We start from the raw sequence: 20,745 nt of genomic DNA, 5'->3' as shown, positions 1-20,745 counted from the left end.
CATAATTTTTTGCGAATTCTTCATTGATTTTTTTTGATCAAAGTAAAAATTTGGTGAAATATAATAATAAAGAAATAAATTTACAAGTTTCAATATATGAATGAGGTCAGGTGTGTGGGGCTTCCAGGGGCTGCGCCCCTTCTAGCCCCTAAGAAATGGACACAAGACCCAAGAGGAGGACCGAACCCCAGCCGACCAGCCGGTGACAACACTTTGACCGAGTAGTTTTTTGTGCTGAACAAATAGTGTCATATAAACATCTGTCAAAAACCGCTTTTTAACTTCACTTAAAATGCCACGTAAGCTACGTAAGAATATACGTAAGAGGAAGGGAGCATTGAAACATCCAATAGTAAAACTGACACCACAACAACAGTTGCAACAACAAATGCTGAATGACCCCACTATGTTGCAACAAATGTCAAGCAACCCTATGCTCTTAAACCGAGTTCTTGGTGCACAGAGTGGAGGTTTAAGAGCGGCACTTTTAGCGAAAATGGCAGGCTATGGTGGAGCTGCAGACGGAACAGCCTATAACCCTCAAAGTCAAATGAATTTGAGTTCACTCAAAAATCAAATATCAGATGTCAAAAAGTCAAACATAGACATACAGAAGCAAATAAGTGAAAACGAAAAGAAACTAGAATATGACAGACACACAAAGAAACTCAATGAGTTAAACGTAGAGAAAAAGAAGAAAGAAGAACAACTGAAAGAACTAAGTACAGAGGAATATGCGAAAAAAGTGTCAGAAAAAGCAGCAGAAGTAGCAAAAATGGAACAAGATGTTATAAATTTGAAAAACCATACTACTCAATATAAAGTACTGAAAGATGAAGAGATAAAACAAAAAGCCCTGAAGACATATATGGATAGCGATGAGTATAAAAAAGAAGTTGAAGCAAATGTAAAGGCAGAAAAACTTTTACAGTTGCAAAACCAAACCGTACAGTATGAAAACTTAGCACAAGAAAGTAAAAATAACGACGCAGCCATGCAAAAGGCAATGAAAAGCGCAGAATATATAAAAGCTAACAATGACTGGTTAGATGCCCAAGCCAACGCTAAAGCAGCCCAGCTTATAGGGTCAATAAGGACAAAAATACAAGCGGATGAAGACAGTTCAAATGAAGCTTTAATGAATGCTGACTTTAAGAACGCCTTCGAAGCTCTTCATAGTAAGGTGAAACTAGTGAACGACTTCTCATCTGGAAAGAAACTGAAGTCTGAAGGTTTCGACAAAGAGTTAAGAGAAGTAGCACAAAATCTGACGAAAATAACAGATGCAACAACGAGACAGGCAGTTCAAAGTGCCTATGACGCCGTTAGAGCAACTGTTGTGAAAAGTCAAGAAAAAGAGTTACAACAGACCAAAACAGACCTAGTAAATGCTTTCTTAAAAACGAAAAGTCAGGTAGGACATTATGCTGCAGATGGAACATATGTGCCAGCTGGTGGAACTTATATACCAGCTGGTGGAACTTATATACTAGCTAGTGGAACTTATATACCACCAAACCCTCCAAGAGAAGCACCTGCACCAGGACTACCTAGAACATTTACATCGTCACATGGACACAGACACAGGCATGCACCAAAACCAACACAACAACCAACAGTTCAAAACCCTGCACAACAACCAAAACCAACAGTTCAAAATCCAGCACAACAACAACCACAACCAACAGTTCAAAACCCTGCACCAAAACCAACACAACAACCAACAGTTCAAAACCCTGCACCAAAACCAACACAACAACCAACAGTTCAAAACCCTGCACCAAAACCAACACAACAACCAACAGTTCAAAACCCTGCACCAAAACCAACACAACAACCAACAGTTCAAAACCCTGCACAACAACCACCTCCACAACAACAACCACAAACAGAGCAAGGACATAAAAGAAGTAGAGAACAAGGAAACCAAGATTTCTTAAAAATGCTAAAGGAAAATTATGGTTACCCAGCTACTCTTGACTTTAGTGACAGATATAAAGAAGCTATTAGAAAGTTCAAGGAAGGAAATACTGACCCGAACCTATTTAGCTTTATGGCTCAGCACCAAATGGGATATAATTTCAAACCTGGAAAATACAAGCTCGCTAAGGGATATGATTTAATAGCATATCATCCAAATGACATGAACGAATTTACTCCGAGATATTTGGTGTCAGAGCTAAATGACAATTCAACTCTCTTCATGAAACGCGTAAAAAATAAAGACGGAACGAAAGAAGAAAGGTTTATGAGTCCGGATGACTTAGATAGGGAACTTGTTAAAAACGGTCTCGGAATATATGAAATGCCAGCAGATGAGGTACAAGAAACTCCACAGGAAGAAGTTCAGATACAACCAGACATGGAAGAAATAGTTCAGCAACAACAGCTAGAAGAGCCTGAAGGAAACGAACAAGTCCCTCCTTTGGAAACTAACTTCACAGAACTAGATGAAGATTTGGAACAGCCGAAAAATCTTGACCCTCAACAAGAGTATGAGGTGAATATGGAATCTTTCCAAGAGTTTAAGAAAAATTCGGCTGACAGAGTAGAAGAATATCGAAAAATGTTCGCCGACATACAAAAGACTCCAACATCAGATGAAAATATTCAGCATAGAATGGAAGAACTGAAAGAAAATGTACACAAATACAATAACCCTTTTTACTTACGAGCATATAACGTTCAATCTTTGGCTGAACTCGGTGAAAATAAAAGGTTAAATTTCAACAAAACATATAGAAATGAAACATTGTTTAAAGTTCATTCAGAAACCTAACCAATATGGAAACAAACCTACTTTTGTTTCTGCAGACTATGGAACTACAATGAGATGGGGTCATAAAGCTAACCCGGATAGGTGGTTCATAAACTTACAACCACAATTCCAAGAAGTTGTAGACGCAATGGAAGTCAATGGTGAACCAGATATAGCTGGTATTTTCAGCGCGGCTTTAATGCCATTGAAAGATATGAAAGATGCAGATATTTTGGACCAGTATGAAATGAACATGGCTGATGGAAATATAACACCTGACGTTCTAGAACATTTATCTCAAAGAACTACACAGAACCATAAGATGGTATATTTGGTGAAGAGTTTAGAAAGAAAGTTAGGGAGAGAGAAGGAAGAGAACCTATTGTACATGACCTTGCAAACGAAAGTTTGCAAAATGTCATAAAAACTTACTTTGCAGACAATGAACGAGAAGGGATGAATATTTAAGAAAACTCAAATGGACAGTACCAAATGAAATGTTAGTATTGAAAAACATGTTCCTTGACAAAATAAAACCAACTACAGAAATAAATGACGCAAGACTGAAACGTTGGGTAAAAGCTTTCCCATTCACAAAAGATATTGTTGGTAACATGGAAAGAAAACCAGAATGGCTACAAAAACATATATTTGGAAACGAGCTTATTCCATATGGACAAGCTCTGTTTGAAGAGCTTGAACCGGAAACTCAGGAAAGAGTCATGCAAACAATACGCGAAGACTCAAATACAAACTATGACAAAATCTTTCTAGGATATAGGATACCTGAGATGGGCGACCAGAGCCTAAAGGCAAAAAGGACATGGGAAATTTACAACATACTAGGTGAACATGAGGCAAAGATGCTACAACTTGAAGCAGAGGGCAAGTTACCAAAAGCGACACCAAAGAAGAAGAGAAGAGTAGAACAAAGTGAAAGTAGTGAAGAAGTAACTTCATCTAGTGAAAGTAGTGGCAATGAAGGAAAAAGAAGAGTTAAAAACTCAGCCAGGAAGAAAGTAAAGCTTGGTCCATGTGGGTTCTATTATGACAAATAAATCCAACTATTCTATATTTTTACCCATATGAAATGTACGCCGCTCAGAATATAACGCCAACAGTTTTGGATGCCATGAATGGAAATGTTTCCGAATGGTATAACGAATGCGACAATGCCATTAGAAGGTCAGAAATAGTTCCTGGAACTTACGAATATACAACTGCTGTTTCTTATGGAAATGTAGGTGAGTTTGGAGAAGGTTCTTCAACAACAGTAGATATTGCTTGCGACAGGTTTCATATAATTTCTATTGACAACTCATTCTTATACGTGGAACAAGACATTGAAATAAAACCTTCTGCCAAGTTGTCTGACAAGAAAGGTTGCAATGGAATTTTCTATGTCGGATACCAATATGCTCCAGAAGTTTTCATGGGATATAAGATATATTCTAACTCTGACTTAGTTCAAACAGTAACATGGGCAAACTATGAATGGTTCGCTTTGAGAAACTCAGTACAACCACAAGCTAGAGAACAAACAGACCAATATGCAACTATTGAGAAAATAAGAAGACTTGACCCTAACGTTCCAGGAGTTTATGTTGACCTTTCTGGACAAACTGCAGCAGCAGTAACCAAAGTAAAACTGAAACTTAGAGTTCCTTTGTCATCTTTCCTCATCTTCAGGTTTTTAAGATACTTGCCAAACTGGGCAGGAAAAATTTCTATCGAACTTACTCCAAGCAAAAATAACTTAGTCATTGCACCAACACAAGACCCATTCACTCTTACAGACGTAAAGGGAGCAAATCAAACGTCATTCGCCGAATTTTGCAAAGACAAAGTTGACTTAGACTTTGGTTTCTCAAACCTCAACACTGAAGTAAACTATTATTTCAATGCTGCTGGAACTGCTTGGGACCCAGTTAATTTACATGCGAAAAATTTGAATGCAAGAGAATAGAAAGCAGACTTGCAGTCTATATGTTGGACCCAGATATTTCAAATGCTTTAGCTGCCAAATATATTGCAGTTCCACTTATGTTCCCTATACACCAAATATCTGTCAAAGACTTTGCAGGTGAAGTTGGAAACCAAAGTGCTGACCCAGGTGCAAGAACAGATATTGCTTTAACAACTGCAATGAAACATGCAGATACTATGTTTGTTCTTTTCAGACGAACTATAAATGACTATTCTTGTTTCTACAACCCCGGTATTAAATATCATATAAACATAGATGGCAAATATTATCCAAGAGAAGAATATTCTACAGTTGAGGATATGAGGTCATACAACTTGACATTAGATGCTATGAACTTTAACAACAACTTCACAACAACCATTAACCCTGAAATGCAAAGTTCTATTATGCCATATGTGAAAGTATGGACTCATACAGGAGGTCAAAAAACTCAATATACAAATGGAGACCGTTCAAACTTTTGGCTTGGCATTCCATTTGCTGACTCAGAAGACTTTATGGGTGGTATTTCAACTGTTGGTACTGTACAAATACAATATACTGGTGACAGAGACGGTCCAGATGAATTGAAAGCAAAGAAGTTTACAAAACCAATAGCACTTTTCACGGAAGATGCTCTTTTGAAGATTCGTTCGATGAAACCTGCTGGGGCTCCTCAGATTGGCATAACGACAGCTTCCATCGAGCAGATTTTGGCAGCAGGTCAGTAAGTTGTTCTTGAACTGACTTCTCTCCGTCAAATATTGACAGTACGCCAGTTTTGACATAAAATTGTATTATAAACTTACCTTTAGAAATATCTGTAAGTTTTGTTGTTATATTTTTGTCTGCTTCAAGAACTTTCACCATTTCAGTTATACCAACTTTCTTTGCTTTATGAAAATATTTTGGTTCAGCAAAGACTGCTATTCTATAACATTTACCATTGTTTGTATAAAGAACTATTCTGTCAATGTATTTGTATTGTTTGTGTGTGTAAACTTTGTTTTGCTTCAATTCGAAGAGATATCCGAATACGTCCATCTTTTTATTCTAAGTAAAATGTCATTTCCGAAAAATAGAAGCGTAAGTGTTTCAAAAGGTTTAATGGCGGTGGCAGATGTGAAGTTAAATTCACCAACTCAAACAAACAGTCAAAGTGTTATTGTCAATGTCAAAGAAAGAGATGTTGAAGTGGGGAAACCATACGAAGACGAAGATGGTATAACAATTGTTCCTGTAAAAGAACAACCAACATACCCTGAAGTTAGCAGAGACTTAAGTTCTGTTGCAGATATTCGAAACGACTACCAACAACTGAAAGACAAACTTCAAACTCAGGAGAAGATTTGTCAAGCTTTAGGTATAATGTTAAACTTGGTCGAACACAACCCTGTAAAAGTGAACTCATATGTCATTGCACCTCATGAAGTTTTGAAAGAACTATTGAAACTTTTGACAGAGGCAGACGATATAAACATCAAAGAAATAGAACCCGACGTTAGTTGTTGTGGTGTTTCATATAATGTCATTGACAAGATATACGTTATGAAAGGGTGAAACGTTGAACTTAAAATATAGTTTCCCAGACGTTATAAAAATATTTGACGACCACAACATTTCATTAAAATTTATTTGCTAAAAATGGCAGAAGACACAATGGTTTATACTATTACGACTAAAAACCCTGAGTCATATAATTCTATAACAACAAACTTACAAAGTCCTCAAGGACGATATTGTAAACTAACCTTAAACACAATGACGACTAAAGCTTGTTTTGCTCTTTTGACACCAGAAGATTTTATTGTTGTGAATGGTAAAAAATACTCCTTTGAAGATACTTACTCAGATATACCACCAACAGGTTTTGTTGACTTATTTAATACTTTAAGGACGAGTGTAACATGTGCTGCAACTAGAGCAGGTTTCATTATGTTTGGATGTCCGACTGAGTTTACTATAAACAATATGAGCTATAATACAAAACTTATATCTGGTTTTTACTACCAACAGTTTCCTATAACAGGAAAAGGTGTCATACAAGGAATGTCTGTTCCATTGACTTTAAGTACACCTATTTTATATATTGTTTCAAACTTAGGTTCAAAGTGTTATTCGAATGTCGACAGAAACTACTATGACCAAAAGATACTTATGCGTATAAACAACACTTTCTCTGCTGGTTTGCCTATTGTTCATTCGAATGCAGAGTTTTCAGCTTTAGTAAACTCAAACACTTTAGCAAACATAAACTTAACCTTAGTTGACGCAAACTTTGTTCCTGTAAAACTTTTATGTCCTATGTATTTGTCAATGACGGCAGAAAGTTTCGAATTGGAAGATGCAACTGGTGAAAGTATTGTATTACAAGAACAACTTCAACAACAAATAGCTCAAGAACAACAAATAGCTCAAGAACAACAAATGCAACAAATAGCTCAAGAATAAAAAAAATATTTTTTTTATTTTTATAAAAATGTACAGAATAGATGTTTCAGATTTTTATGACTTCCAAGCATTCAGAAATATGTGTCCATTTCGAGACTATAACAAAGCAGTCGAGAATTTGAAACGTTTAGTCATTTATGTCGACTCTGCCCCAGAATGTTATGTTATGAAAGAATGGGATGTAGTCTTTAACAAACCAAGAGCAACAATAGTTTCAGAACAAGAATGTAAACAGAAACTTAAGAAAATAAAAGTTGTACAAGTTGGCATGAAGATGTTAGATGCTTGGGATATCTTATTGTCAAAGTTAGAAGATTTTTCAGTTCGAGGTATAAAGTTCTATACACCTTCTCCAAACTTCTATTCTATCTTCACTGGATATAAATACGAACAAGTAGAATGGAAAGAAAATATTATAGAAGCTTGGTTAGACCATGTCAAAGAAATTATATGCAATGGAAACGAAAGAGTCTATGAGTATATCTTATGTTGGTTTGCAAACATCTTACAACATCCAAGTGCTAAAAATGAAACTGCTCTCATTATAATTGGAAAACAAGGAACAGGTAAGAACACATTCTTTACAGATATTTTGTGCAAACTGTTAGAAGGTTATTCGAATCCGAATATGACAAACTTAGAAAACATCTGCGGTAAATTTAACTCTTCAATAGAGAATATGAAACTTATAGTTGTAACGAACTTCAAAGTATAGATACAACAAAAGTTTTAAACTCAGATGCTTTGAAGAGTCTTATAACAGACAAAGTTGGAGTTGTTGAAAGAAAATATAAAGACCAAAGAGTTTGTGAAAATGTTGCAAATTTCATTATGGTTTCAAACAATGCTGTTCCGATGAAGTTAGAAAGTTCTGACAGAAGATATGTAGTTGTCAGAACGTCAGATTCTCATATGCAAGATACAGAATATTTTGACGACTTAGCAGAAACTTTGACATCTGACTTTTACAACCACTTGTTCTCATATTTCATGACATTAGATATTTCAAAGTTCAATCCAAGACAAATTCCACATACCGAAGAGAGACAAACATTGTTAGAAGCAAACAAGAGTGTATATGAACTGTTCATAGATGAAACTGACTTTGAGTGTTTAGATGAAAGGTCATTGTACGACTCGTATAAACAATATTGTCAAGAGTATGGTTATATGACAGCGTCTAAACGAACATTCTTGGCAAATGTCAAAAGTCTTTTAGATGTTCAGAATGGTGTATATACAAAGAAAAATTTTTCTGAGTAAATTTTAAAAAAAATATTTTTTTTATCCGATAGAAAAGATGACAAAATTCATCTCAGTAAACAAGTACATGTCAGGACTTAAAGAAGAACTAGACCCATTCACATATTTGAATGTTTACTTCTACCATTTTGAAAAGTCTTCATTCAGCAAAGTTTGGAACATCGAACCAGTTAAGTTTGCTATTGTGACTAAAAATGGTGCGAAATTTGAAGACTTAGACATAGAAGGTTTGTTAGCAGTCAAAGAAAGTTTTGACAGAAGGTTCTCAAAACTCGAAGAAGGTAAAGCATACAAACTTGTTATACCTTATGAACCAAAGAAAGCAGACGACTATGAATATTATGAGTCTAAAGTTGTAGAAGTTCAAGGTAAATTGGGTAAAAAGATTTTAGAGTCTAAGCCAGTGTTTGCTCCTAAAGAGGAAGAGAACATTGACATTGACCCAGAAATGTTCTAAAAATAAAATTTTATTTTTACATGTCAAATTTCTTCTTCTCTGGTTCAGGTTCTTTCTTCTCTTCTTCTACTTTCTTTTCTTTCTTTTCTCTCTTCTTCTTTTCTGGTGGAGTTATGTCAAACTTCTCAGAACCATATTTTTGTAAAAGTTCTTTGTCCTTTAATAGCTCTTCTATTCTGTTTTCTATTTCATCTTCAAGAACAGTGCATGTGTCTTCTTTGCATTCTAAGAAGTTTTGTTGGACTTCATCTCTCCAAGAGGCGTCATCTCTGTCAACAAGTCTGTCATTGACAAATTTTAAGACTTCTCTGCTTAATGTTTTATGGTTCTTGTCATATTCCCAGAAACAGAACTTTAGAACAAATTCACCTTTCTTGTTTACACTATGTAAGATTTTATGGTCGACAGATGTTTTGCTGTCGAAAAGCTTGTCTCGAATATAGATGGCGAAATCGCTAGACATTTTCTAAAAGATAAAAATTTTAATTTTTCTAAAAATATGTTAGAAAAAAAGTTTGCTGACATTGACAAAAAATTTGAGAATGTTTTAAACAAGAACAAGAGGAAGTTGGAAAATGCTCAGATAAAACCCATACATGACAAGTTCTTATTTGCTCAGAATGGTATAACAGGTCTAATTGCACCACCTGGGTCGGGTAAGACTTTCACTTATCTTAAAATGGCTGCACAACAACAAGAACTAGATGAGAAGAACCCATTCTATGAGTTAGTTGTCATTTGTAGTACTTCTGGTCAATTTGACCAAACCGTCAATTCGTTCAAAGATATTATAAAGAAGTCTAAGTTAGTATGTATAAAAGACTCTGAGTTGTTAGATTGGATAAAGAAGTACCAAAGAAGAGTTTTGAAGTACAATGCTATAAATGAGTATATAAATTCGAAGTTTAAAGACCCAAATGAGGAAATGCAGAGAATATTAGAGAAGAAACACTTCAGAAACAAACAGAAAGAGATAGAATACATTTCGAAGAAATTGCAATCTTACGATTGGAAGACTTACCCTCACAGATGTCTTCTTATCTTAGATGATTTCGCCTCTCATCCTTTGTTAAAGAATAGAGAACAAGACATGTGTCGAATTCTTAAGAAGCTCAGACACTTTAACATTTCAGTTGTCATTTGTGTACAGACAGCAAAGAGTTTAAGTAAGGATGTAAAGAGAATACTTACTGACATTGTACTTTTCCCCGGATTGTCCGAAGACGATTTCATGGAACTTATGAAAGAGTCCATGGCAGGTAAGTTTGACAGACATGAACTATGGGAGAAGTACAAAGTCATACAAGACCCTCATACTTCTTTCAGAATTCACATCTACGCAAACAAAGTTCAAATTGTAAAAAGTCAAGCGTAAAAAATGTAAGTGTTTAGTCTTAGTCTGTTGTGGTGCTGCAGCTTTCGGTTCTTCTGGCTTTGGAATGGACTCGGTTGGTGGTACGTCGGACATTCGTTTGTGTCCTGTCGGAAGGAAGAACTTTTCCTGTTGGATGGAAGAACTTTTCCAGTTGTCGGGAAATTTTTTTCCAGTTGTCGGGAAATTTTTTTCCTGTCTGAAGGAAAAATTTTTTCTGTCGTTCGACCAAAAAGTTCTCAATTTTCGAAAATTTGAATGGTTTACGGACGAACAACAGGAAATTTTTTTCCAGTTGTCAGGAAATTTTTTTCCAGTTGTCGGGAAATTTTTTTCCTGTTGTCGGGAAATTTTTTTCTTGTTGGAAGGAAGGACTTGGAATGTCGGATGGAAGGACTCGGAATGCCAGAAGGATTTGACAAGACAATTGACCTTATAGAGCTACCTGAGCCATCTGAAGTCAAGACCAAAAATAAATGGTTCATCTACTCTACTTGTTTGAAGTTGTCAAAATACTCTGTTATTTTTTCTTTCAGTAGCGGCAAATCTTCTTTGAAGGTAAGTATTGTACAACCTTTAATATCATAGTGTGTTTGAGGTAACGTATCTTGAACTATTTGTTTCACATCTTCATTTGGTGTCATTGAAATCGGTAAGTTTTCGCGATAGAACCAATTTCTGTCAGATTTGTAAATCTTAGCAAGGTCGTAAAAGCTTTTGTTGTTTCTTCTGACTAAATGCAACATAACCATATCTCTGTCTTCTTCTTTCTCCATCTCTTCAGTATAAATCATATACTTATAGTTCTTTTCCTTTCCTTTTGGTACCGAACGTGGTATTCTTTTCTGAAGGCTTTTGTCTTTTGCTTCAAGCTTGTTTTCCATCTCTTCACGTTCTTGTCTATGAATTTCATCTAACATCATGAAAATATACCAAGCATAACGAGGTGAAGCCCACATTGCAACAGCATTTACAAGAAGTCTATGTACATACCAACCTCTCAAACCATTTGGCAAATTTTTACGATTTTCATAGAGTTTTGGCGACCCCGGAAAAAGTCGGGGTCGCTGTGCTTCGCTCAAAAGTTCTTTTGTCTGTTGGTTTTTGAACCAATCGTCTGTATGTTTGGTATCTGGAGCAAAACATGCTGTCAAAATACTTTGCATTTGGTACATATCGTCTTTGACCGAACGAATGAGACGTAACTGTTTGTTAAACTGAACCCACTCGTATTCTTCATTTATGTCTTCATGAACGATAGCAGTTGTTGTGTTCTCTGTTGTTGACATATCTGTCCTTACATACAAAATAAAAAAAATATTTTATAAAAAATTAGCGTTATTTCCTGACTTTCACAAAAGACCAAAAATAAACGCTTTACATGTATTTTTCAGCAACTTCGTCAAATAATTTTATAGCTTTACCTATCTCATCTACTTCAAACGTTTCTTTACCTTTCGTGGGAGCACCATACATTTTCTCAAACTTTTCAAGTAGTTCTGTTTCAGCAGCTCTCATATCGTTAACGAACACAACCTTAACTCTATTGACTATACTGTCATATCTTTTAGTTATATTATATGTTCTTCCTATCTTATATCTTTTTGTATTGAAGTCCTTCGGTTTCTGAACGATGTAAAGTAAGCCCTCACTGCAACGTTCAGTATCGAATGAACCATATGTTATGAAGTTATATCCAACAACTGGGTCAATCCATAACAAAACTATTGGTTAAGACTTTTGTCTATAAGATATGCTCTTGTTCCATGAAATGCTACTGATATCATAAGCTCAGGATTTCTTGTCAAAATTTTCTGACTAGAAGCAATTCTAACCCAGTCGATTGCTCTCTTTCCAGATGGAGATAAAATGTCTGACAAAGAATATTCTTGTATTTCTTTGAGTATCTTACGTTTAAATCACCAATTCTAACCACTTTGGTGTCATTGTCTATCTTTCTAACTATTTCAAACTCAGTGTTTGTCATTTTCTGTTTCTTACATACAAAATAAAAAAATTTTTTTTTAAAAAACTAACTTTATTTTTTCTATTTTGTATCTTAAGGAAATTCATGAAATTTGGTCATTTTTTTACGATTTTCATGAGTTTTATGCAAGACCAAAAAAAGTCTAAATCGCAATTTTTTACGATTTTCATGTATAAAAGATATGATTTCAGGGATTTTTTTACGAAGTGTCAAAGTTCTCTTGGTAAAAAAATAACAGTTATATAATGAAATTTGGTCATTTTTTTCACGATTTTAGGGATTTTTTTGACGAAGTGTTAAAGTTCTCTTGGTAAAAAAATAACAGTTATATAATGAAATTTGGTCATTTTTTCACGATTTTCATGAGTTTTAGGCGACCAGGTTTTTTTCCCTACTCGCAATTTTTTACGATTTTCATGTATAAAAGATATGATTTCAGGGATTTTTTTGACGAAGTGTCAAAGTTCTCTTCGTAAAAAAATAACAGTTATATAATGAAATTTGGTCATTTTTTCACGATTTCAGGGATTTTTTTGACGAAGTGTTAAAGTTCTCTTGGTAAAAAAATAACAGTTATATAATGAAATTTGGTCATTTTTTCACGATTTTCATGAGTTTTATGCAAGACCAAAAAAAGTCTAAATCGCAATTTTTTTTCATTTATCTTGTATAAAAGATATGATTTCAGGGATTTTTTTACGAAGTGTTAAAGTTCTCTTCGTAAAAAAATAACAGTTATATAATGAAATTTGGTCATTTTTTTCACGATTTTAGGGTAGATGGTTTTTAGGTGTCACCAGGTCACTCGGTCAACTAACATCTTTTTGAAAATGGTGACAACATGACATTTTGACAACAGTCCAGGAAATAAACTTCTTCGTATATGTTTCACAAGCGTTTTACATGGTATATGTTGTGATGGTTCATGACTTTAAACAGTTTTGTAGCTTCTATTTCTTCTGTCAGTATGTCAAAAGTTTTAACTATGCCGAAGGTTTCTTTATATTTCTTCTTGACATCAGATAGAAGGAAATCGTCAGCAGTTGGATAGTTTTTGTTCAGAAATTCTAACATGTCCATTTTGTTTTCTGCTGGCTTTTCTACTTCTTTCTTTAAGTCAGCATAGTCGTTTCTCATACGTTCTATCTCTTTGACGGAGTAGTTATATTTCTTCATTGCTGCTTTACATTTTGAACATTGTGGGTTCATTTTAGCATTGTACATTGAAACCTTACCTGCTAAAACAACTAAGGCGTAAATGGTTTTCTTTAACTCAAAAGTTGCGGGTTTTATTTGTCCGTTCCATACTTTACCTCTTCTATCTTTATCTCTTATCTGCCATACACATTTTGCAACTAACGAAACAAAGTTGTCGTAGGTCTTAAATTCTTCAGATTTATATATGTCAATGAAATATACCATGTCGCAATCTTTGTCCATGACTTTGTGGTTGCAATGAAATCCAAGAAACTCATAGTTTACCTTACGAATGAACTTCTTTATTTCTACCGAGTCAGTTGGTTTCACTTCTATTTCATCGAATTCAGGAATAGTGAGCTTTTGTTGTTGTATTTCAGGAAGTTTAGGTAGATGTTCCACCAGGTCCTGCATTTCATAAAGATACTGTTCATTTGTTTCATCTTTCGCACTACAGTCTAAATCTCCTTGGAGAAGTTCTTGCTTTATCTTCTGGATTTCTGTTTCGAAAGTATATGAAGAAGGAATGAAGCTTTTCATCTCTACTAACATAGATGTTGGATTCATGACTAAAGAGTTTGGTGAAGTTGTTGCTAACATGTTCTTACAATAAAAATAAAAATATTTTTTAAAAAAACTAACTTTATTTTTTATGTTTTTTGTGAAAGTGTCAAAATTCATGAGTTTTGGTTGAAAAATACGGTGGAGCCAAAAGTGGCTCGACCTCAAAACAAGCATTTTGTGAAGAATATACCAACCGCCAGAATTTCGACGGTTGCTTTTTATACAAAATTCAACGGGTGAAAGAATACGAAGATGAAGTCATGACAAAACATGTACGATGAAGTCTTGACAAAACATATACGATGAAGTCTTGACAAAACATGTACGATGAAGTCATGACAAAACATTTACGAAGAAGTCTTGACAAAACATTTACGATGAAGTCATGACAAAACATTTACGATGAAGTCTTGACAAAACATTTACGATGAAGTCATGACAAAACATTTACGATGAAGTCTTGACAAAACATTTACGAAGAAGTCTTGACAAAACATTTACGATGAAGTCATGACAAAACAAGCATTTTGTGAAGAATATACCAACCGCCGGAAAACAGCGGGTTGCTTTTTATACAAAATTCAACGGGTGACAAAACATATACGAAGAAGTCATGACAAAACATGTACGAAGAAGTCTTGACAAAACATGTACGATGAAGAAGTCTTGACATTTTCCTGGACTGTTGTCAAAATGTCATGTTGTCACACTTTTTCAGAGAAGTTAAAATGACCGAGGGACCGAGGGACCGAGGGACCTGGTGACACCTTCAGTTCTTCAAAACATTTACGAAGAAGTCTTGACAAAACATATACGAAGATGAAGTCATGACAAAACATATACGAAGAAGTCATGACAAAACATTTACGATGAAGAAGTCTTGACATTTTCCTGGACTGTTGTCAAAATGTCATGTTGTCACACTTTTTCAGAGAAGTTAAAATGACCGAGGGACCGAGGGACCGAGGGACCTGGTGACACCTAAAAACCTTCTACCCTAAAAGTATTTTTCAATACTTTTTCAGCACTTTTCCGTAGTTGTATATGAAAGACAATTCGAGATAAAAGTCATAGTACAATGGTATTATATGCTGCACACCATTTGTTGTGAACCAAACTTGAAAGTCAGAGAAACTGTTACTAGGTGGTTCGTAGAATTTAGAAGCAAAGTCATAAACGTCCTTACCAATACATAGAAAACTATTGTTGCTTGAACTGAAACTTGCATGACACATAACATTTTGAGGGTCAAACACATTTCTATAAACTGTCAAATCTGCTGGTGGATGTATAAATTTAAATGGACCATCTGGTGGTAATGGTTCGTTCTGGTTTAGTAACCGAAGAAATTGTGCCCAAGAACGTTTGTCTACTTTCCAAAATAAAAACTCTGTATCTCTTGGAGGGTTAATTTCAATCTTTTGAAATGAAACGGTGGAGTTCATCTTGTCATATTCTAGTTTCAGATAGTATGTTCCATTTAGTAAAGAGGCGTATTTTTCTTGAAATTCCCAATAGTATTTGTTCATTTGAGTTTGAAAGTCATTTAGAGTTTTCTCAAGACTTTCGTCTGAACGAACTGTAAAGATCCTCATTTCATCAAATTTGTCTATTAGACCATCAGAACTTTTATACTGCCCATGAAAATATACTGCGAACATAAATGCGTTAGTTCTATTTGAAAACAAAACTCTTCTAAATCCTATTGCCTTTGCATCTGAAGGACTTTGAAGCCAACGAATTGGATAGTCAAACCTGTAAGCTCGGATGAAATTTCTTCATCTGAAATAGTCCTACCAGCATTTGTAAAGATATAGTCTCTAACGGTTTTTGTATCTGCTACTTTTGTTCTTTGTTTTTCAACCTGAAGCATTTAATATATGTAAAAATATATGGTTTTAAAAACGTTTTTACTTCATATTTCTCATCTAACAAACATGTTGTCTGACTGCTTGAGGGTTAGGTTGGTACCATTCGAACTTGACACTTGCAATTCCTTCAATTGCATTCAAAATGTCTGAGTCGGAGTCAGCCATTTGTTCTCTCTTTGTAGTCTTGAAAGCGTCAAGAAGTTTTGCGGCTGTTTGTTCATTGCCATGTGCATAGTAAATGTGACCATCCAAATCTGGTATGGTTAATCTGAGATTGCGTCCTTTCTTATTTCCGTCATGAATTGCAGCAAGTACACCCATGAAGCCTTCTTTGTTCTTTCCTTCGTCAAAGTTTACTGTAAAGGTTCGACCAGATGTAATTTGACTTCTAACTTCACGGTACTTCTCATATGCATATCTTGTTCTTTCCATGGGAGCATGTGTGTCTTCACCTTTTCCTTTTTTCCTTCTCAAAGGATGCAATTGTTCGTCATGTTTCCAGTAGAATCTGGCAAAGCCGTCGTGTCCTTCAACTTGAGGTTCACTAACATCGAAAGGCATGTCCATAAGACGTTCTTCTTCTAACCTCTCTAGTCTGTTTGGATAATTGGCACGTGCTGTTTCCAAATCCATTTCGTAGCGAAGACCAGACAATTTGTCATAGACTTTTATGGGTCTTCCCTTCCTATATTTAAACTTCTTCGAAACTCTCCAACCATATCTTTGCAACTCTGCTTTTATTCTAGCAGATTTTCTATCCATTCTATATGGGAGCATTTTTATAAAAATAAAAAATTTTTTTTCTTTACTTTACATAACCGCCTGCTGCCATAAGTCTTTGACGCCAACCCATACCAGCTAATGAAGGTTGACTTGGTTTAGTTTGGAAACTAAACTTTGGTTTTGGTTTATCTTCAGTTTTTGGTTTTTCTTTCTTCTATCGGTTTTTCGTCACTTTTCGGTTCCTCTGACTTTACTTCACTTGCAGGAACAGTTGTGTCGTCAACATCTTCATAAATATCATATGCCATTTGTTTTTGTTTTTCCTTTCAACTTTTTGTGTTGTTGTAAAGTTTTAGAATATTTCGACTCTAAGTCAATGAGATGTTCTATAATGAATGTTGGTCAGTGAAGTAAACTTTTCCATCTGTTGTCTCGAAAGCTCCTTCAGACTTCAATATTTATTTGTGAGAGTCTGTTTCTTTTTGAGATACTAGCCGTTCCATTTTTATGAAAAGTGACTTTGTAGTTAGGGTTTGTATTTCCAGACCTGGCACTTTTCTATTATTGAATTTTTCTCTTCATCTGTAAGTTCTTTGACAGGTTTTGACAATGGTTCTGAACTTTTTGTTTGTGGTGTCAAATCTACCGTTTCAACTTCTTCGGTCATTTCATCTCAGTAAAAAATTTTAGTTTGGTTTGTTTTCAACTGGTTGTTGTTGTTTTTTAAGTCGGTCTAAAACTTCCTGAGGTATAGGAAGAACTTGACAAACACGTTGTGTAACTGCTGGAAGCCGACAAATCCATCTTGGAACCCATTTGTCTCAATGCTGTATTGTTCATTTCATCTCAATAAAAAAACTTTACATTCCCCACGTTTGAGGCGGTTGAGGTTGGTTATTGTTTACCCATTGTTGTGCATGGTTATATCCTCTGTTAAAGAATCTTTCACCTTGGTCCATATAGTGTCCCTGCTTGGTTATAGTAGTCATTTGCTTTGTTATAATAGTTTCCTGCTTGTCTTCCTACATTGTCCATCCATCCTTGAACTTTTCCTCTTGTTTCAGGATTTGGAATAAGATTTGTTGCATCTCGTGCTACCCCCAACCTTTCTGTACAGTTTGTATAATAGGTTGTGCTTTCTCTTTCAGTATACTAATGTACTCAAAATCTTCCTTCCAACTCCAAATACACCTCTGGCTATTGTTCCCACTCGGGGCAAAAATCTGGATGCAACTCCTGCTAATGCGCCAAATAAACCCATTTCTTATGGGTTAAAAAATGACGAATCCAAACAAGGACCCCTATGTTTCTAAGGCAACAAAAAAAGCACTCATGGTAAAAATCTTTAGTTCACACACACAAATGCTTGGTTTAATGGATATCTTGGAAAACATTCCGAGGTATAGAGAAGATGGACACCATACTGGCTAATATTTGTCGGTCAAAACACAAGATACTGTGAAGCCATACCATTACAGTCCAAAAAATATTTTAGATATCTTAGCAGCTTTGACAATATTTGTTGACAAATACCATCCAACAAAACTGACATCTGACTGTGAAAGTTCTTTCAAATCAGACGATATTAAAAACTATCTGCGTTCAAAAATAATGTAAACCAATATTTTCATTGTCGACCAAAACCATTCTGCTCTTGGTTCATTGACGTTGTATAAAAATGTTAAGAGACTTAAACCAACCACAAGGTGGTGAAGCAAATGAAATGTCATATGACGACAAATATAGACACTTTCCATGGCAAAGATGAGACAAGTTTTAAAATTTTACAATAACCGTAAAAAAAAAGGTTTGGGAAACCACTCCCCGAAGAAATGAAAAACAACCCTGACTTAGAGAAAGACTATATATTTAATAATTTAGTCAAAAGAGACAAACAAGAAAGAATGCCGGGCTTCAAACTTCAGAAAAGGTGACAAAGTAAAAATAGAAATACTAAACGCGACCCATATGAAAATACTATTACTATGACAACAATGGGAACCCGACAGGTACTCACATTCGTGTTCGTAAAAATAGAAGAAAGTATACAAGAGAATATTATGAAGTTTTAGCAAACATGGCAATAATGTACAGACTGCAAGCAGAAGATAAAACTACTATTGTCAGACCTCGTTTCAAACTTGTCAAAGTTCAAGGTGGTATACTTTCAAAGACAGTTCCTAACAAATATAAGACAACTCCTGACGAATATGCTAAAGAAGTTGAAAATGACGACTAAGCATTTCTATACCATGCGTAAACTGTCATGTAAGGTGGCATGTAGTCTTTACTTTGTCCCGTTGTTTGCGTATACCCTGAAACGCGATGTGTATGGTTCCATCTCCCTGAGTGTTACCCCAGAAACAATTTATAGCAAACTGAACTTCGTCTTTAACATCATATCCTTTACTTTTTTCATTGCTGACCAATCCCAAAATCTATGCTTTATGCCAACCTGCTTGAGATGTACTTAAACTATGTAGTGACTGTGTGCAGGTAAGTTTTCACCTGAAATCGTTTTACTTCCACCTGTTTCCTTTGAAGAGTTTGCACAATACAAAAACCTGTCGACTATTTGAGTCCAAGTTCCAAAACCAAGTACTACTTCTGGTCTGGTAGAGTTCATTGACGTATAAATAGAGCCAACCGGGTAAATAAGATTCGGCAAAATTTGTTTAAGCACATGAGTTCCTGTCTTAGATGTATAATACTATTGTCATTAGATATCAAAGTATCTACAAGACTTGTTGCCGTGTGGTATTGTTGGAGCTTTACTTGGCAAGGTTGTGTTTAGTGTAATATCATCTGCTGTAAAAGTTGTAAAACTTGTATGTGTATGGTTCTTGTCTGCTTTCTTCTCATATAAATCTTGAGCAGTGAATTTAATATTATGTTCATCCTTCATGACATAAACATCTTTACATCTAATGTTTCTCATCGTCGTTATGTCGTCATCCGATGTTAAACCTTGTGGAAAGTTTAGGAGGTTTCCAATATAATACATCCCCATCAGGTTCTTCAACCGTTCCTTCAATACTTTCTATACCAACAGTTGTGAAGAATTCATGTGTATGGTTCTTATCTGCTTTCTTCTCTAACTCATCGTTAACATATGTTTTATCTGCTTTAAGGTCTAAAACATCCTGAAACCCATCCTGTATCGGCTTTACTTTTAAAATCTTCGATGTCCATTCATGGTACCAGTCAACCCTTTCTTCATTTCGTTATCTTTTTCATCCACATATTCCTTATCTGCTTTCTCTCTAAACTTACTAGCCACACATGCTAACTCATCGTTAACATATGTTTTTATCTGCTTTCTTTCAAGGCTAACGTTTAAGTCTGTTATTTCAGATATAGAATGTGTATGTCCAACGTCACTTTTCCTGTTTAAGGTTTCTTGTAAGTTTGCAATATTTGCAATGGTATGTGTATGAGTCTTTTTTAGAATATTCGTTTTCAGCTCTTGTCACTTCACTTGACATTTTTATTGTCAACATATGTTTTGTCTGCTAGTTCAGGATGAGTATGTTCTTTTGTTGCATAAGCTTTGTCAGCTCTTTCTTCTTCTTTTGCTATTGCATCGTCTACATATGTTTTGTCTGCTTTGTTGTCAACATCTGCTTTCAAAGAAGTTCTTTTATAGGTTTCTCGTTTAAAGTTCCTTTTGTTGATTATACAGACAGTATGGTTCTTATTGTCTTGAAATAGAAACTCATCTGTCATTGGGTTTAATGTCAGTTTTAAGTTTCCTTCTTTCAATGACTCAGATATCTTAGAATAGTTTGAAAAGTTTGTTGTGTTCTTATTTAGAGCTTGTATAATGAGTTGTCGGTTGTGTTGTATTTCTCTCATAGACGCTGTTTCATTTGACATTTTTATTCTAGATAAAATATGCTTTCAATAGAAAAAGAAAATTCAAGAGTTGCTACAACTAAACCATTAGATGAACTTTTTACTAATGTCGTCAAAGTTTGAGACAGAGACCGTAAAAGCATGAAGGCTATCGTTTTGACTACCCGTTAAGATGGTTAAGAGACCCATCTGTCACAAAAGCTATTGGCTTTCGTAGAATGAAGTTCATTTCAGAAGTACATGGTTTCATTTACAGTCGGTTTTGAAGTTCGATACTAAAC

General features: G+C 35.0%; 10 protein-coding genes and 3 pseudogenes across 13 annotated transcripts, besides 1 other annotated feature; 9 read left to right on the top strand and 4 right to left on the bottom strand.

Moving 5' to 3' along the window:
- Positions 1-292: 292 nt before the first annotated feature.
- On the top strand, positions 293-1,496 carry TVAGG3_0342890 (protein of unknown function, DUF4106 family; the record flags this gene model as incomplete). The annotated part of the gene is made up of 1 exon (XM_051230798.1): positions 293-1,496. A coding segment is annotated over one exon (1,204 nt), but the record flags the coding sequence as incomplete, so codon positions are not given.
- A 1,276-nt stretch (positions 1,497-2,772) lies between these two features.
- Positions 2,773-19,707: a mobile genetic element.
- TVAGG3_0342880 (uncharacterized protein) lies at positions 3,849-4,035 on the top strand (the record flags this gene model as incomplete). Its single annotated transcript, XM_051230797.1, has 1 exon — positions 3,849-4,035. A coding segment is annotated over one exon (187 nt), but the record flags the coding sequence as incomplete, so codon positions are not given.
- Positions 4,191-5,315, top strand: TVAGG3_0342870 (annotated as a pseudogene). The gene has a single exon. A coding segment is annotated over exon 1 (1,125 nt).
- TVAGG3_0342860 lies at positions 5,832-6,366 on the top strand (annotated as a pseudogene). The gene has a single exon. A coding segment is annotated over exon 1 (535 nt).
- TVAGG3_0342850 (uncharacterized protein) lies at positions 6,369-7,175 on the top strand (the record flags this gene model as incomplete). The annotated part of the gene is made up of 1 exon (XM_051230796.1): positions 6,369-7,175. One exon carries the CDS (start codon positions 6,369-6,371, stop codon positions 7,173-7,175), a length of 807 nt encoding a protein of 268 aa, XP_051100526.1.
- On the top strand, positions 7,204-7,786 carry TVAGG3_0342840 (uncharacterized protein; the record flags this gene model as incomplete). The annotated part of the gene is made up of 1 exon (XM_051230795.1): positions 7,204-7,786. A coding segment is annotated over one exon (583 nt), but the record flags the coding sequence as incomplete, so codon positions are not given.
- TVAGG3_0342830 (Poxvirus D5 protein-like family) lies at positions 8,088-8,438 on the top strand (the record flags this gene model as incomplete). The annotated part of the gene is made up of 1 exon (XM_051230794.1): positions 8,088-8,438. The coding sequence occupies one exon, from the start codon at positions 8,088-8,090 to the stop codon at positions 8,436-8,438; it is 351 nt and encodes a 116-aa protein (XP_051100524.1).
- Positions 8,476-8,895, top strand: TVAGG3_0342820 (protein of unknown function, DUF4108 family; the record flags this gene model as incomplete). Its single annotated transcript, XM_051230793.1, has 1 exon — positions 8,476-8,895. One exon carries the CDS (start codon positions 8,476-8,478, stop codon positions 8,893-8,895), a length of 420 nt encoding a protein of 139 aa, XP_051100523.1.
- Positions 8,912-9,064, bottom strand: TVAGG3_0342810 (uncharacterized protein; the record flags this gene model as incomplete). The annotated part of the gene is made up of 1 exon (XM_051230792.1): positions 8,912-9,064. A coding segment is annotated over one exon (153 nt), but the record flags the coding sequence as incomplete, so codon positions are not given.
- TVAGG3_0342800 (protein of unknown function, DUF4106 family) lies at positions 9,821-10,270 on the top strand (the record flags this gene model as incomplete). Its single annotated transcript, XM_051230791.1, has 1 exon — positions 9,821-10,270. The coding sequence occupies one exon, from the start codon at positions 9,821-9,823 to the stop codon at positions 10,268-10,270; it is 450 nt and encodes a 149-aa protein (XP_051100521.1).
- TVAGG3_0342790 (uncharacterized protein) lies at positions 10,753-11,187 on the bottom strand (the record flags this gene model as incomplete). Its single annotated transcript, XM_051230790.1, has 1 exon — positions 10,753-11,187. The coding sequence occupies one exon, from the start codon at positions 11,185-11,187 to the stop codon at positions 10,753-10,755; it is 435 nt and encodes a 144-aa protein (XP_051100520.1).
- Positions 13,400-14,051, bottom strand: TVAGG3_0342780 (organellar and viral DNA polymerase type B; the record flags this gene model as incomplete). Its single annotated transcript, XM_051230789.1, has 1 exon — positions 13,400-14,051. A coding segment is annotated over one exon (652 nt), but the record flags the coding sequence as incomplete, so codon positions are not given.
- Positions 15,026-16,648, bottom strand: TVAGG3_0342770 (annotated as a pseudogene). The gene has a single exon. A coding segment is annotated over exon 1 (1,623 nt).
- Positions 19,708-20,745: the final 1,038 nt, after the last annotated feature.

The sequence above is a fragment of the Trichomonas vaginalis genome, chromosome V, assembly GCF_026262505.1.
Source record: "Trichomonas vaginalis G3 chromosome V, whole genome shotgun sequence".
NCBI classification, from domain to species: Eukaryota; Parabasalia; order Trichomonadida; family Trichomonadidae; genus Trichomonas; species Trichomonas vaginalis.
This window is presented reverse-complemented; position numbering and strand designations above follow the sequence as displayed.